The sequence below is a fragment of the Silurus aristotelis genome (genome assembly GCF_946808225.1).
Source record: "Silurus aristotelis genome assembly, chromosome: 18".
Taxonomy (NCBI): Eukaryota; Metazoa; Chordata; class Actinopteri; order Siluriformes; family Siluridae; genus Silurus; species Silurus aristotelis.
The window spans coordinates 15,699,273-15,713,372 of NC_139591.1; the positions used below are offsets into that span (position 1 = coordinate 15,699,273).

Sequence of the window (14,100 nt, forward strand, 5' to 3'; positions counted from 1 at the left end):
AGAAATGTGAGAGTATGAGACAGAAAGTGAGAGGGCAGAACAGCTAGGAGAAAAAAGGGGAAAATATAAACACACAAGACAAACTGGAGCTCACCTCTTTAAAAGACTGAAGCAGGTTGCTGCCAGATACTGACAACGTGATGTCGATGTGATGCATGATGAAGAGAGGCTCCTCCTGGGTCTGGAAGGGGAAACACGCCAAGTTGTCGGCAATGAACAGCAGCATGTTCACCTCAGTCTTCTGCAAAGGAACAGATGTAGTGGCATCTTTAATCAAAGCAAATGGGCTCTGGTTCTTATGTTGAACACACTCCAATACTTGGTTACAGTGAATTTAAATCGATTTGTTCTAATCAATGGCTGAATATCAGATTAATGGTAATTAGATTTCAGAAAATCTAAACTTCTACATCAATATTGTTTTTACAGATCAATAAATAAAACTGGCAGCATTTTTAAAGCACATATGTCAGGTATTTACAAAGAAATATTCTCAATGCCTGACTCATGTAGACTTGGAATTAATCAATACCAAAATATGGCAGGCACATGCATCCACAAATCAAAATAGAGCAGAAGGTAGACATGGGTAGAAAGATGATGTGAAATGTATAGGGAAAAGAGAAAGGCAAGGAAAATAAGATGCTCATGTAATAAATAAATAAAAACTCTCAAGCTTTTTTCTTTAACAAAAGTGCTATATTAATTTTAGTTTTTCAGCTTGACAAACTGGCTTGAGTAAAAGAGGCCTTTATAACAGGACAGAGCAATAACTTAAAAAGACCTGAACAATAGACAAATCACAGAAAGACACTTCAAACTAATGCAGCAAATGGACTCACCGCACTATCATCAAAGAGATTGAGCAGAGAAATGAGAAAAGCTCTCCGATGCTGCCGATTTCCCCGCACCATGGTGAAAAGGTGAGAGCAAAGCGCAGAGTTGGACTCGTCCTGACGGAAACCCCGAATGATCGTGTTCCGGGACGCCATTATAGCCTGCTGGACTTGATAAGACATCTTCATCCCCGCCACAGCCTTCATCTGTTTTCATGCAAACATCAGAGCACAAGCTCTCAGTATTTTGATGCTGGATATATATTTTAAAATGGTGTTAAATGAAAGGCTGAAGGTCACTCACGTGAATGAATCCTGTGTACTTTTTATCAATTTCCACTAGCTGCTGATCTGCTTTATTCCTCATTGTTGGCTCAGGATCAGTTCCCATAGCAATCAAATAGGGTACACACTACATAAAAACCAAAAGATTTATTTAGATTTAATAAATTAAAACTCTAAGGAGTATTTAATGTTACAGACACTGATTAAGATGTACATGTCTACCTGTACAGGGTGAATGAGACCCTGGTTGAGTGTGAGAGCGATGACATTGAGGGCAAAGTGCCGCACACTAGACTGCGTGTGAAAGAAGGCCTCAAGGACTTGCTTGAGGTACAGCTGCATGATGGAGCTGCTCATACCTGACGAGATGTCACCCATCTCCTTCAGGTCTTCCTGCTTGGACAACTTCTTCCCTGCAGAGACATAAAACAGTCCCAGTCAGGGTTAAAACAATGCCTGATACATAAACCGGAGCGTTTTGTCCTGTGTGTGACAGGCACTCACACTCCCTGTCAGCTTCCTGCATCCGTGAGTCCTCTTCCTGCAAGTAGGTCTGCAGATTCTTCAGCACTTGGATCTTCAGGTTTACAGACCTCTTTCTGTCAGACAGCTGGCCGTTGTACAGGGTCTTTACGTCAGGGACGAACATTAGGCCTGGGTGCTGGATGAACAGGAAACCTGTGGAAAAAGGAAAGCAATTTTATTTTATTTTTTATAATTAAATCTTGCTCTTTAGTGCTCAAGCCACAGCTTGGCAGAGAAGGGCTTTGAATGCAACTGTCCAATCAGTACCCCAAAACTTTAAACACTAAACAACCAGTGTCCCTTGAGGAACCTAAATAAAATATAAAAAGGGTTATGCATACCTAAGCCAATAATGGCTTTCGTCTGCACCTCTTCGTCCTCATTCTTGGTAAAATACAGAAGCAGCTCCAATACCTTGTCCTTTATGACAACCTGGGAAACAACCAATAAAACACCAATGACTTAATAAAAGAAAGGTTAACTGAAACGTGTGTGGCCAGAACATGGTTCACATAACAGACCTTGTTATTTCCTTTGAACTCCTCTCGGTCAAAGTCAAAGTGCCTGCACAGAGCTCCTACAGTGAAGAGGGAACGCAGCAGTGCCGGCTTGTTGGACCCCAGGACTGTGCTGTTCGGGTCCTCCTGGTGCTGGGTCTTCAGTTTGTTTAGTGCCCCTGGGGGACATTAAGTACAAGGTGTCAATTGTTATCAAGAAACAAAAAACTGGACCCTTTACAAATGTATTAAAACAAAAACAACTAGCTATTTACATTACATTTAGCTGGATTGTAGCGATGCCATGACTACATATTACTGGAACATTAGCATATTTACTGGTCAGGAATAAGGCGCTGCTTTGTTGCCTGAATTAGCACAGAAAACCAAGAGCTTCTTAAAAGTAAGACTCTTACCATAGTACCGGTTAAAACAAGCCCAGACAAACTTGTAGTTGTGAGTGACCTTGTTCACAATTGCCCCAAGACAGCTTACACAATGCTGCACAACCTGAGGTGGGAAAAAAGTAAACACTTTAAATGCCACTGGCAAAAAAAAAAAAAACATGATTGAAACTTGTCAATGCTCATTTTGATGATCAACACATTTTAAAATTGCATTATTTCTGGGAATGGTATTTTTTTATGTTCATGAATCATGTACTGACCGTCATTCCATATTTGATGATGAGCTTCATCAGGTCCTCCTCAATAGTGGTCAGAAAGGTCTCACTGGGATGGTCCATCAGAGGCACCACCAACTCTAAGATTTTAGCTACATTACAGATGACCATGAAATCATTCTGGTTCTGTGAATGGAAGAAAAACACAGGGGGAACTTTTCAACTTCACAACTTTTTTTGTGCTGTTTTTCTAGCAAACCACTAGAGGGCAGCAAAAGCTTAAATGTAGTTCAAAACATGAGGAGAGATTGTTGCTTACATTACACTTGGTGGTCAAGTAGGGCTGCATGGTCATAGCGTGTTTCACCATCAGCTGTGCTCGGATTTTGCTGAACAAGTACAGCGTGGTGATGCAGGCCACCAAGCGATTAGAGTTCACTCCTTTACTCTCACAGTCTGCACAGTAATAAACAAATAATAATCATTCAGAGAGTATCAAACGCTACTCAATCAAATTTACCACACTTGCTAACAGAGCTCAATTGTGCTCTGGCTGTGTGTGTGTGAGAAGGCAGTACCGGAGAGAGACTCCTCCTCGTATTTGAGGATGTGCTCCACTAGATTGTCAACGAGCTGGGCACAGGCTTTCCGTGTTGGCTTGTACGAGGCATCTTCCTCAGTCTTCAGCAGCTGCAATAACATCAGCACAGATCAGATTGGGAAAAAAGACAGTAATGCAGCCAAACTGTTCCTCTATACACCATATTCAGTTCAAATGACCAGAGACGACACTCACATTCTGAAGCAGCTGTTCAAACCAGTCGTAACCAGAATCCCTGCATGCAGACACCTGTCAAGAGAAATCCCCATTATGCTTTATCATCAGGCTTCAACAGACACACTATCTAATAAATCCTACAAGCATTAAGGATGGGTATAAGGTAATCTAGTAAACACTAAGTGTCCATATGGAAGATGAGTAGAGTTGAGAAAATAACACTATTATTTAAAAGGCTACCAAAAAATCTGAAATTCCATACTCATTTACTTTATCTAGAAATCAAACATCTCAAAAAGGCAAAATTTGAGCATTCAACTGCTATCATATATACTAATTTCCATGTCAGCTTACCACATCAGTGATATTGATGATCTTCCTGGTCATGGTTTCCTTATCGTGGTTTGGAGTTGGAGTGAACCACAATTTCTGGAATGTTTCATTCACCAATTTCTGCAGAAAGCATTTACAACATGCATTACAATCTACAAACGACCATGAAACATATGTAATGAAAAATAAATAAATAAATAAATAAAATGTATTTTACATAAAAAATGTCTACCTTAATGCCTTCTTCATCGTTGACCCTTCGGATCATCTTCACACACATCTCAGTAATCTTGTTGAAGGTGGGCTGCTCCAGACAGATGTCCCGCAAGATCTTAATCACCCGCTTTCTCACACTAATGCCAGTATCCTGCAAAGATAAACCCATGCATTGACACTTGCTACTTTATAAGTAGCCTGTAGATGGCGACAGAGCTTCAGAAGAGGAATTTACCCAAGGTGAACTTTCATACTTAGAATGAACTTTAATCTGGGCTAAAAAAAAAAAAGTGTTATCAGCAAAGCTTTTTTATTGTTGAGACCACTGTAAAAGATATTCAACATTAAAAGAAAGCATGCTCCAATAACCTGCAGGTACACTCTATATTAACCTTTACAATTTACCTCGTGTACACAACAGCAAATGTAACTTATGAGTTAATCTCTTATGTGGAACATTTTTATATTTTTGAAAGTACTTTTAGAGCAATCAAAGTGAGAGACCAAAAAAACAAACGCACCAGTATCCTTTCAATGAGCATGTCGTAGTACTGCTCAGTCAGCTGAGGGCGACTTAGTACAAAACGACCGAGCAGCTCAACGGCGGCCTCTCGCACGCTCGTGGAGTTATCCATTAGCCGACCATGGACTCCACGCTGCATGTCCGACTGTGCATGAATAACACATGAAAATATGTTAGACCAAACGCCATACATCTCTGTGTACGATGGTAAATAATGGTACATTTTCTTCTCTGTCCAAAGACCCAGGGAACAACTTTTAATCCTTTTCTTTGTCATATCTGTGATTACACACTCACCCGAGCCAAAATGCTGGGATCCACAGCCACCACCTCTGACAGACACTTCATCGCTTTCGTTCTCACAGCAATGGCACTTTCTCCCAGCACTCTCAAGATCTAAGCAACACAAAACAACAGGAGGCTTATTGTAGCAAGACACTGCCAGCACAAAAAGCACTGAAAACTTGTATTAAATCTTCAGAAGAATTTCTTTGTATTGAACATCAATGTTCCACTCAGTTATCCTCAAGCTGTGTGAATGTAAGTAATGTTTTCTTACCTGTGTTAAATAAATATCAAAGCTCTGTGCAAACGGCCTCATAGAGGCCAAATATCGCACAACTAAACACGCATCTTCATAGTCCACAGTATCAGAGTTCATTCTGAAGAGGAAGAAAAAAAAGGGTTAGACAGGTATCCATCTAGAATGCATCTTATCAAATAGAGAAAACTGATCACTTAGACATGGACATAAACAATTAAGCAAGAAAAATGTCACCCAGGCTTACTTCAATGTGCCAAATTGCGATGGAGTGGCCTTGATGATTGACCGCAGGAAGTGTTTGCGCTTCTCGGCTCTCTGCATGATCTCGCCCGTGGTCTCTATGTCCTTGGCATGGTGCGTTCCTTCTGCAGTGTCTTCATCCTTCTGGTTCTGAGTCTTCATGGCTTTCTCTGTCTCTGTTGTAGTGTCCCTGAACCACTGAGCAATGTAGAACTTTCTTGCAAACTGTGGGGTCACGAGAACACTTTAATTATGGTCCTTACAAAATCTCACTAACAAAAGTGATTTATGAAAAAACAGTTTTAAACAAACTAGCATTAGTCTTATATATATATATATATATATATATATATATATATATATATATATATATATATACACTAGCTGAAAGTACCCGTGCTTCGCTACAGAAGGCAGAAAGCTAAGCAATATGGCAATAAGCAGTAAGCACTGAGCAGGACTGGATGATCAGAGATCAGAACGTAACGTCAACAAATAACGTACTACTCCTTTGTAGTACCGATACAGGGCAAACTACTGTAGAAATAATTTTTATTGTTTTATTTTTACATTTTATTAATGTTTACAATGTACTAAGTTTCATTAGGATCCAAACTGTTATTTCGAAGAATGTACAATGCGTGAGAAATCGGGTTTTTCGCGATCCAGGGTGAATTTTTCAAAACCCTTTCTTAGTGAGCACCTAAGACCCAAGAGGAAGGTATGTTCCAAATTTCATTGCAATCCGTTCAGTGTTTTTTGAGATTTCATGATGAGTGAGTGAGTGAGTCAGTGGTATTTGAGCTTTTTATTTATATATATATATATAAAATGTACTTTTAAACACAATCCTCACCAAAAGAGAAGGGTCAGTCTCCACGTTTTCATCCAGGTAACCCAACAGGGCTTTCTGAAGCTGCTGGGTCTCATCTTTGCCAGACATCTGGGGAATTGACGACGATTAATAAAGCATGCAAAGAAAACAGATCATTTTTTTGACTATAGATCGGTAATAATCGACAGTTTACTTCGCCGAGGATGCGGTCTATAGATCTCTGGTCCATTTTGCTAGTAACAGCATCTTTGCGAAGGCGAGCAGCAACTGTTCCCAGGTAGTCCAAAGAGGCCACTCTCAGGGCCATCTCTGTCTGTTTGTTACTGAACTGATGAACCTGAGAACAAGAGACAAGGTGGTGATTTACACCAGTCAGGAACTCAGTCAAAGCGAGGAAGGACTAACTATAAATGTAGTCATGTGAAAAAATGAGGACACCAATAAATATTCCGTTTTTAATTAAGAAATGTTCATATATCGATGTCTTATCTTGTTTTTAGTTTTCTCGGGAAAAGAAAGTGATTTAATTGCAGGTCAACAACAATAAATAACCTTGTTTTACTCAAACAAAAGATAAACTAAAAAATGCATATTCTAACTGAGAAAAATTAGGACACCCTGACCCCTAATAGCTAGTGTTACCTAGACATGGTAGAACACGGTGAATTTTATGATGGTGAGCTGGACAGGTCCTGCTACAGGACATCATCCCCAAACCAGGACACTTCCACCTCCATGTTTCACAGTTGGTATGAGGTTCTTTAACTGGAATGCTATATTTGGTTTACATCAAACATGTCCTCTGTTCCAGTGTCTAAATAATTCAATTTTAGACTCATTTGTCCAAAGAACATTATTCTAGAAGTACTAGTCTCTCTGGCAAACTACAGTCTGGCCGTCATGTTTTTCTTAGAGAGCCAACGTTTCCTCCTTGAACACCTCCTATGAAAGTTAAACTTGTGTAGTCTCTTTCTGATCGTAGAGGCATACACTTTCACATCAACAGAAGCGAGAGCCTGCTGTAGTCCCATGATGTCATTTTAGGGTTTTTTTTTGTGATACTTTTAGAATCTTGCGATCTGTTCTCAGGGTGCCCTTGCTTGGACGGCCAGACCTGGGCATGTTGGCAGTTGTTTTCAATGTCCTCTATTTGTAGACTATTTTCTGAACAGTCGAATGGCTGATTTCAAATTCTTTTGAGATCTTTTTAAATTTCTTACCAGACTCATAAGCTGCTACAATTATCTCTCTGAAGGCCTCAGGCAGCTCTTTCGATCTCACAATGGTGTTCACTCTCACCTCAGGAGCACACCAAACTCAATGTCTGAAGTTTAAATAGGGCAAGCCTCCTTCAAAAAGCTGAGTAATGATTTTCGATTTAGGTGTACCAGATGTGATACCCCTGAGTGTGATTTTAGCCATTTTAAGTGGGAATAAATCTGGGGATGTCCTAATTTATTCCTCACCAGAAATTGTTTTTTCTTTTTTGAATACATTTAAAAAAAGTTTTTAAAAGTCTTTTCTTTAGTTTTAATTGTTAGTTATATTACTTGAATCTCTCAGTATTGTTAACATTGATATTAAATATCCATATGTGCAAATATGTAAAAAAAAAAAAAAAAAAAAAGGCTTTCATAAGGTGTCCTGATTTTTTCACACGACTATATTAACTAGCCAACAGGGGTAAGTAAATCCTACAGTAACAATTCTATCACTTTGGAAAAAGGTGGTTGCCAACATAATACAATGATAAACATATTGTAAAATATTTAGCCTGTTGTGTGCACACCATTCATAATCCAAAAAATTGGATTTTAATTCGAAGATCTTGTGAAGCATATTATTCTTATTCGTACCCAATGAAGACTGATACGCAAAAACCACAAAGTGCAGGCTTTGGTCTATTATGCTGCAAACGAATGAGCGTAAGAGCACATAACGCTCCCATATCAATAGGTGGCAGTATTCTGTATTCGGCATCCAAATAGGAAACCTGGACAAGCTAGAACAGTGAATATCTAAAGCATCAGCATTAACACTAAAAATCGTACTAACGGACTTGTGTGGTATTTATTTATTTATTTTTCACGTGCTCATTCGCTAAGCTAAATAGCCAATCTGAGTTCTCTTCTCGCCGACGAGCGCTGCCTGAGCAGAACCTGACAACAAACTGCTGACTCCGTCCGACAAGAGCCACCGATGCGGAACACAGCGGAAAAACTAAAGCCCACCGATGCACAAATCCCACGTGTCATTGCACGCCCGCCGGCCGATGGCTTTAAGTTCTTATCCTGCGTTATTAATCTAGCCATATATATTTAATTAGTGAAATATGATGCTACCAATGGAGAAAGAATGGGAGTAACTTCTTAAAGAGAGAATGAAAGTAACATTTTGGAACTGTATTGTTATTGCCCATCTGTAGTTTAGGCTACAGGTGGGCACAGGGACCAAAACCTGCTAACAAGTGCACTGATTAGAGAGGCTTGTGGTATTGAATAACTATTTAATGTAAGAAATTATCTGTATCATTTCTGTTAGACTGTTATTGTTATTCCTGTAAGATTTAATTAAAGGAAGATCTAATGAAGATGAAAATCGACCAAACACATCGGCCAAAAAACCAACATCAAATATCGCCCTGATTTCTAAATATCGGCATTGGCCAGAGAAAAATCCATATCGGTCGACCTCTAGATTTGACTACCCGTGCAAAAAACAGAACTCCCTTACCAGTAACCGGCCTAGAAGGCTGAGCAGCAGTTCAGCAGCGGGCCACTCTGGTTTGTTGACTGTTGAGAGAAGGTCCTGCACGAAGTTTTCAAACAAAGGCCGATAGTCTTCCTCTCCCTGCTTGCTGCCGCATCTGAAAAATGAAAAGATGAATTGAGATTAAGTAGGCCGGCGACATTACAGCGCTCCAACAAAGCTAAAGGGTCGGAGCTCTTACTTTTTGAGGAAAACAGAGAGGAAGTTCTGTGCTGTCCTCATTGCAGTTTCATACGAGTTTGTGATAAGGACATCCTGGTCCACCTAGAAATAACGTAGCCAATTAATCTCTTTACATTTAAACTAGAGAAATTACTGTATGTTTTACTTAATCTGTCAAAGGTTGTTCTCTTACTTTCTTTTCATACTCATCATCTGTGTTATCCTTGTCATTGGGAAGATGCACCACGCATTGTATGAGCTGCAGCACCAGAGCGGTCACCATCTGGATGTACATGGGTTCTCCATCAACGTCACTGCTGTTCAACCTGATCAACAGAGAAGCCCAAATACAATACGGGTTAATGCTATATTGTGGTAATAATGTAATACTTAACAAAAGGAAATCAGCCGACCTAAAGTTCCTCAGGCTTCTCTTGCTGGTGGGGAGCCTGGCCAGAGAGGTAAAAATCTCCTCCAGAATCAATTGCCTGTGTTTCTCATAGCGAGAAAAGACCTGAAAAAGGAAAGACACAATCATATATGTTCAAACACAAGATTACATCCCAAGGGCTTTAAGATGAGCTTAAAAGGTACTGAACACTTACAGCAGTGACAAGTTTGATGGCACAGAGTTGAAGCTCGCTGACGCTCTCCACAAAGAACGGTGTGATCCCCATTGAAGAGACCTGCATAAGACAGAACCTACTTCAGCAGAAGTTTCTAAAGGGTGCACTGACAAAGCAGATGGGGAGCGCGCACACACACACACACACCTACCTGCAGAATTGTCGTGTCAGTTAATAGCTGGATCTCCAGCAGCTCAGAGATATTGCTGACAATGTCACACACTTTGTTGTAGAGCATTACGATAACCCTTTGCTTGTGTGTGGAACACTTAGCCCGTTTAGCTTTTGAGCTCAACATGACACCTGCCAAAAAGAAATGAGAGTAAATCACCAATATATTTATGAGAAGAATAAAATCCCTTATACTGGAACCTTTTATAACTAGACTTTATAGCCAAATATAAAATATAGGAGGTATTCTAAAATTAATGCAAATCAATGACCATTAACAAAATATACAATTTGATCCTTAACCATTAACAGACAAGAGTTATTTATGATAGAAATTTCATCAATTTATAGGCAGAGATCAGTGATAAATATAATTGCCCACTAGAGAGCAGTATCGGTTTCAATTTACCAGATACATTTCTACAGGCAAAAAAAGTTAGGACAACACGTGCTCCCTATAATATTGCCATACAACACAAAGAAGAACTTCTCTATGATCATGACAATTTGTTTAACTTTGTCAGTTTTGCACTGTGGGTTTGTACAAGCAGCATACTCCAAAATCTACACAAAATCACTGTTGCCTTTTTTTTTATGTCACATTACATTATAAACAAAATATAAAAACTGTAATTTTCTGAACAACAAACAAATTTATTGAAACAAGCACAACGTTGTATAGTGATGCTCTAGTGTGGGAAATTTTTTATTTATTTTTCAATTGTTTGAAATTGTTGACAATCACCTATTATGACTTTTAAAGAGTTTTGAGGGCTTTTTTTTGTTCATTCTAACGTTAAATACTCAGAGATCTCATCACTGACCTCCGTGTGGGTCCACTCTATAGACAGGGTCATACTGAGGGTATAGGGTGTTCTGCAGGTGGAACTTGGTGAACTGCAGCACCCTCTCAATCACGTCCTCAATGTAGACAGCCTTGGGCATGCGTGAAGAGGTCATGATGTTCAGAGCGGTCAGGCAAGAGTCGGCCGATTTGGTCACCCGCTCCATGATGAGGTCACGCCATAGCCTCTCTTCATCCTCTGCGTCGTTGTCCTGAGATATGAATTAAAAAAACTCTTACTTATATTAACTCTCCACAGCAGAGCCTCAGTCTGCGCAGAGATGCTAGTGGGAGTGTGAAAACTACACTCACGTGGTTCATGAGCGTGGTCAGTTTGGAGCCGTCTTGTATGTTTTTCTCCAGTATGCTCAGCACTTTTACAAGTTTGTCAGATGGAATCTGTCGGATGGAAAAAAAAAAAAAAAAAAAAAAAAAAAAAAGACGTATTCATATTTAAAATAAAATCGCAAAAATTACAGGAAGCTCATAAATATTAGCTTAACAACTGACCACACAATTACAAAGGTTGGTATCATTTAGCATTCATTGTTCGCTTTATACTGACTGTTTATTTAAAAAAAAATCTTGCATAATCAGCATTTGGGGAAAGTAGGTAAATTTTGTGGTGCTGTTGCGATTATAACACATAAGACAGACTGTGAGAGACGCTTCACCACATTTGAGGTGACTGAACCCCAGCAGTAGCGTACCCTGAACGTGATGCCCATTGCTTTGATTTTGGCCGATTCACTGCCCAACTCCGATAGCTGGTGTTTCCCTAGAAGGAGTTCCTGAGGGATCTCGTCGTCGTCAGCGTCTGAGATAAAGATGCAAGATTTTTATTAAAAACTTGCTCTTGCTCCAACATCAACACAAAACTTCATGCATCGCCTTTAGTGCTAACTAATTAAAATAGTGCGCCTCCAGAAAGCTACATACTTAACGACGTAAAGTCCACATCCTCCAAGTTTTCTAAAATGTTGTCCATGCTTGCCAAGAACCTCTTGAACGTCGAAGAATCCATCATTTCTGTTTGAGGGGAAAGCAAATTTTTGCAAGTCATATTAATGGTGGTATCAGCATCAAAAATGCTGCGGCATCCTCTTCACCTTTAAAACTCAAAAAATACCTTCTGGAGTTAGCTTCGGCTCGTAGGCTTTCCTCTTTTTTTGTTTCTCCTTCATCTTCATCTTTTTGAATACTGATAAAAAATAAAATATATATTATATTATATTATTTATATATATATATATATATATATATATATATATATATATATATATATATATATATAAAACTTATAGGATGCTACACAAACCAGTGGAATACCATGATGGATAACAGAAGAGAAATTGTGTGTTTGAATATATTGTAAACTCACCATCACTGATGCTGGGAGGAGGCGTCTCGTTCCCGGAGTTGTCTGGACTGTGCTCTCGATATCGGCTGCCTGAACTTCTGCGGCCCTCGTTGTAGCCTCCGCTACGCCTGCGCTCTCCAGAGAGCTTTTTGTCCTCACACTCCCACGTCCGATCTCGCTCCTTCTTCGATCGCTTTGGAGCCGCTATAGGTTAAAGAACTGACTCTCAAATCACACTAAAACCTGGAAAACTAAATTCACTCTTTGTGGGAAAAAATCTATTTTGACCATTTATGGATGTTCAAGTAATTTATGACTTTTTACTCACACTCCGATTCACCGTCATCATCTGAGCTGACCTCAGCATACTTGGGCTTCTCATTGGCAGTACTGCGCTTGCGTTTGTTCATCTTTACCCTCTCACACAGAGGCATGGTGGACTCGATTTCTGCAAGCAAATGAGGAGGAAGCTCCTTGAGCACCGACTCATCAATGGCCCCTTGAAACAGATACATAAACACTGTTAATAACTCAAGCCTTTATGTGACATCATTAAGTCACTAAATCAGTATAAGATTTGCAAAGTAATTCTTTACATATCCAGTGATTTTTTTTTCCGTGTTAAAATAAGCAACTAGTCAAGAGCAACTGGTTGTCTTACCTTTTGAGGACTTTCCATAGGAAGGCCTGTTCTTGCTGGATTTGGAGCTGGTCGAATGCCTCTCCTTAATGATTTTCTGCACCTCATCGAGGGAAAGCTTCTGAAGCACTACCACAGGTTTGGGCCTTTTGCTGATGTCCTCTACCTGCCCAAGTCTCTCTAGCTTCACCCATGGCTGGCTCCAATTCTCCACAGGTCGCCTGGGTTCCGCGTTCCCGTCCTTGTCACGTTTCAGCTTGGGAATGACGAAGTTCTTCAACGCGCCAGACTTTCCACCTAGAAGGAAATCAGGAAACTCTCCAGCTCTGTTGTCAGGAGGAGGAAGTTTAGAGCCATCAGTACCTTTCCTGGTACCGTCAGAGCTTCGCCTCTCCTCTTTGCTGTTGGGAGATTTGAGGTCAGTGCGGGGTCGACCCGAGTCTGGCCCACTCCGGCTTTCCTGTTTCACACGGGGACTGTCGGGCCGGGAACGGTACTCAGGTGAGCGCCTGTCCCGGTGTTCTCGGGATTCGGACCGGTGTTTACGCTCACGATCTCTGTCTTTGTCTCGGTCTTTATCTCGTTCCTTGTCTCTGTCTCGACCAGGACGCTCATGCTCTGACTTGCTGGAGGATTTAGGGGTTTCCGGCCTCCGGATTTTAGAGCCATCACTGCTGCGCTCCCTATCCCGCTCTCTATCTTTGTGTTTTTCCTCTCTGTGGCCATCTCGGGAAAGCTCAGAACGGTCGTCTTTTCGGGGAGTCTCGAGACGGATTTTGTCAGGCTTACCGTCGTGCCTGTGCTTCGACAGGTCCGGTCTCTTGTCCGAGCCCTGTACCTTTCCTGAGGAGTCACGCCGGCTGTCCTGCTTATGTTTTGGCATGTCAGGGCGGCCATCTGAAGCGGCTTTCTGCTGCTTTATGACCTCAGGCCGTCCGTCTGCTGCCCTCTGCAACTCCTCATCTGTTTTTGACTTGAGTCGCAGTACCCCAGCTGAGTCAGAGCCATCCTCAGCCCAGCGCTGGGCTTCCTGGGCAGGCACAGGGCATTCAACCTGCCCCTCAGCTCTTCCTGCCTGCTGTAGGTCTATGCTGACCATAAGTGCTGGACGGTTAGCTCCGTTGCTTGCAGCACTAGCCTCCTGAGGCGTTGGTTTGTTCCCTGCGCTGCCCCCACCGCCTACACCAGGGCCTCCAGCAGTACCAGCAGCACCGGGCTCCTGAGGGTATGAGTCCTGTTTCCGCTTCTTCAGGGGTTTATCTAAACAAAACAAAAAAATCAATCAAACTTGAAG

General features: G+C 40.9%; 1 protein-coding gene across 3 annotated transcripts in view; it reads right to left on the reverse strand.

Moving 5' to 3' along the window:
• nipblb (NIPBL cohesin loading factor b) overlaps positions 1-14,100 on the reverse strand; it is a 33,607-nt gene that overhangs the window by 2,702 nt on the left and 16,805 nt on the right. For all 3 annotated transcript variants that reach the window (XM_083569463.1, XM_083569462.1, XM_083569464.1), the window contains exons 10-43: positions 12,828-14,066; positions 12,495-12,665; positions 12,188-12,370; positions 11,936-12,007; positions 11,746-11,835; positions 11,517-11,623; positions 11,119-11,205; positions 10,787-11,018; positions 9,943-10,094; positions 9,771-9,851; positions 9,579-9,679; positions 9,359-9,491; positions 9,185-9,267; positions 8,968-9,100; positions 6,428-6,571; positions 6,256-6,342; positions 5,404-5,624; positions 5,175-5,277; positions 4,913-5,011; positions 4,614-4,760; positions 4,109-4,243; positions 3,898-3,996; positions 3,562-3,615; positions 3,344-3,455; positions 3,085-3,221; positions 2,811-2,951; positions 2,560-2,653; positions 2,168-2,322; positions 1,988-2,078; positions 1,626-1,799; positions 1,344-1,534; positions 1,141-1,248; positions 843-1,043; positions 95-241 (exon numbers count right to left, since the gene is read on the reverse strand). In XM_083569463.1, coding sequence (XP_083425589.1) covers positions 95-241; positions 843-1,043; positions 1,141-1,248; positions 1,344-1,534; positions 1,626-1,799; positions 1,988-2,078; positions 2,168-2,322; positions 2,560-2,653; positions 2,811-2,951; positions 3,085-3,221; positions 3,344-3,455; positions 3,562-3,615; positions 3,898-3,996; positions 4,109-4,243; positions 4,614-4,760; positions 4,913-5,011; positions 5,175-5,277; positions 5,404-5,624; positions 6,256-6,342; positions 6,428-6,571; positions 8,968-9,100; positions 9,185-9,267; positions 9,359-9,491; positions 9,579-9,679; positions 9,771-9,851; positions 9,943-10,094; positions 10,787-11,018; positions 11,119-11,205; positions 11,517-11,623; positions 11,746-11,835; positions 11,936-12,007; positions 12,188-12,370; positions 12,495-12,665; positions 12,828-14,066 — 5,504 coding nt within the window. The remainder of the gene's footprint in view (positions 1-94; positions 242-842; positions 1,044-1,140; positions 1,249-1,343; positions 1,535-1,625; positions 1,800-1,987; positions 2,079-2,167; positions 2,323-2,559; positions 2,654-2,810; positions 2,952-3,084; positions 3,222-3,343; positions 3,456-3,561; positions 3,616-3,897; positions 3,997-4,108; positions 4,244-4,613; positions 4,761-4,912; positions 5,012-5,174; positions 5,278-5,403; positions 5,625-6,255; positions 6,343-6,427; positions 6,572-8,967; positions 9,101-9,184; positions 9,268-9,358; positions 9,492-9,578; positions 9,680-9,770; positions 9,852-9,942; positions 10,095-10,786; positions 11,019-11,118; positions 11,206-11,516; positions 11,624-11,745; positions 11,836-11,935; positions 12,008-12,187; positions 12,371-12,494; positions 12,666-12,827; positions 14,067-14,100) is intronic.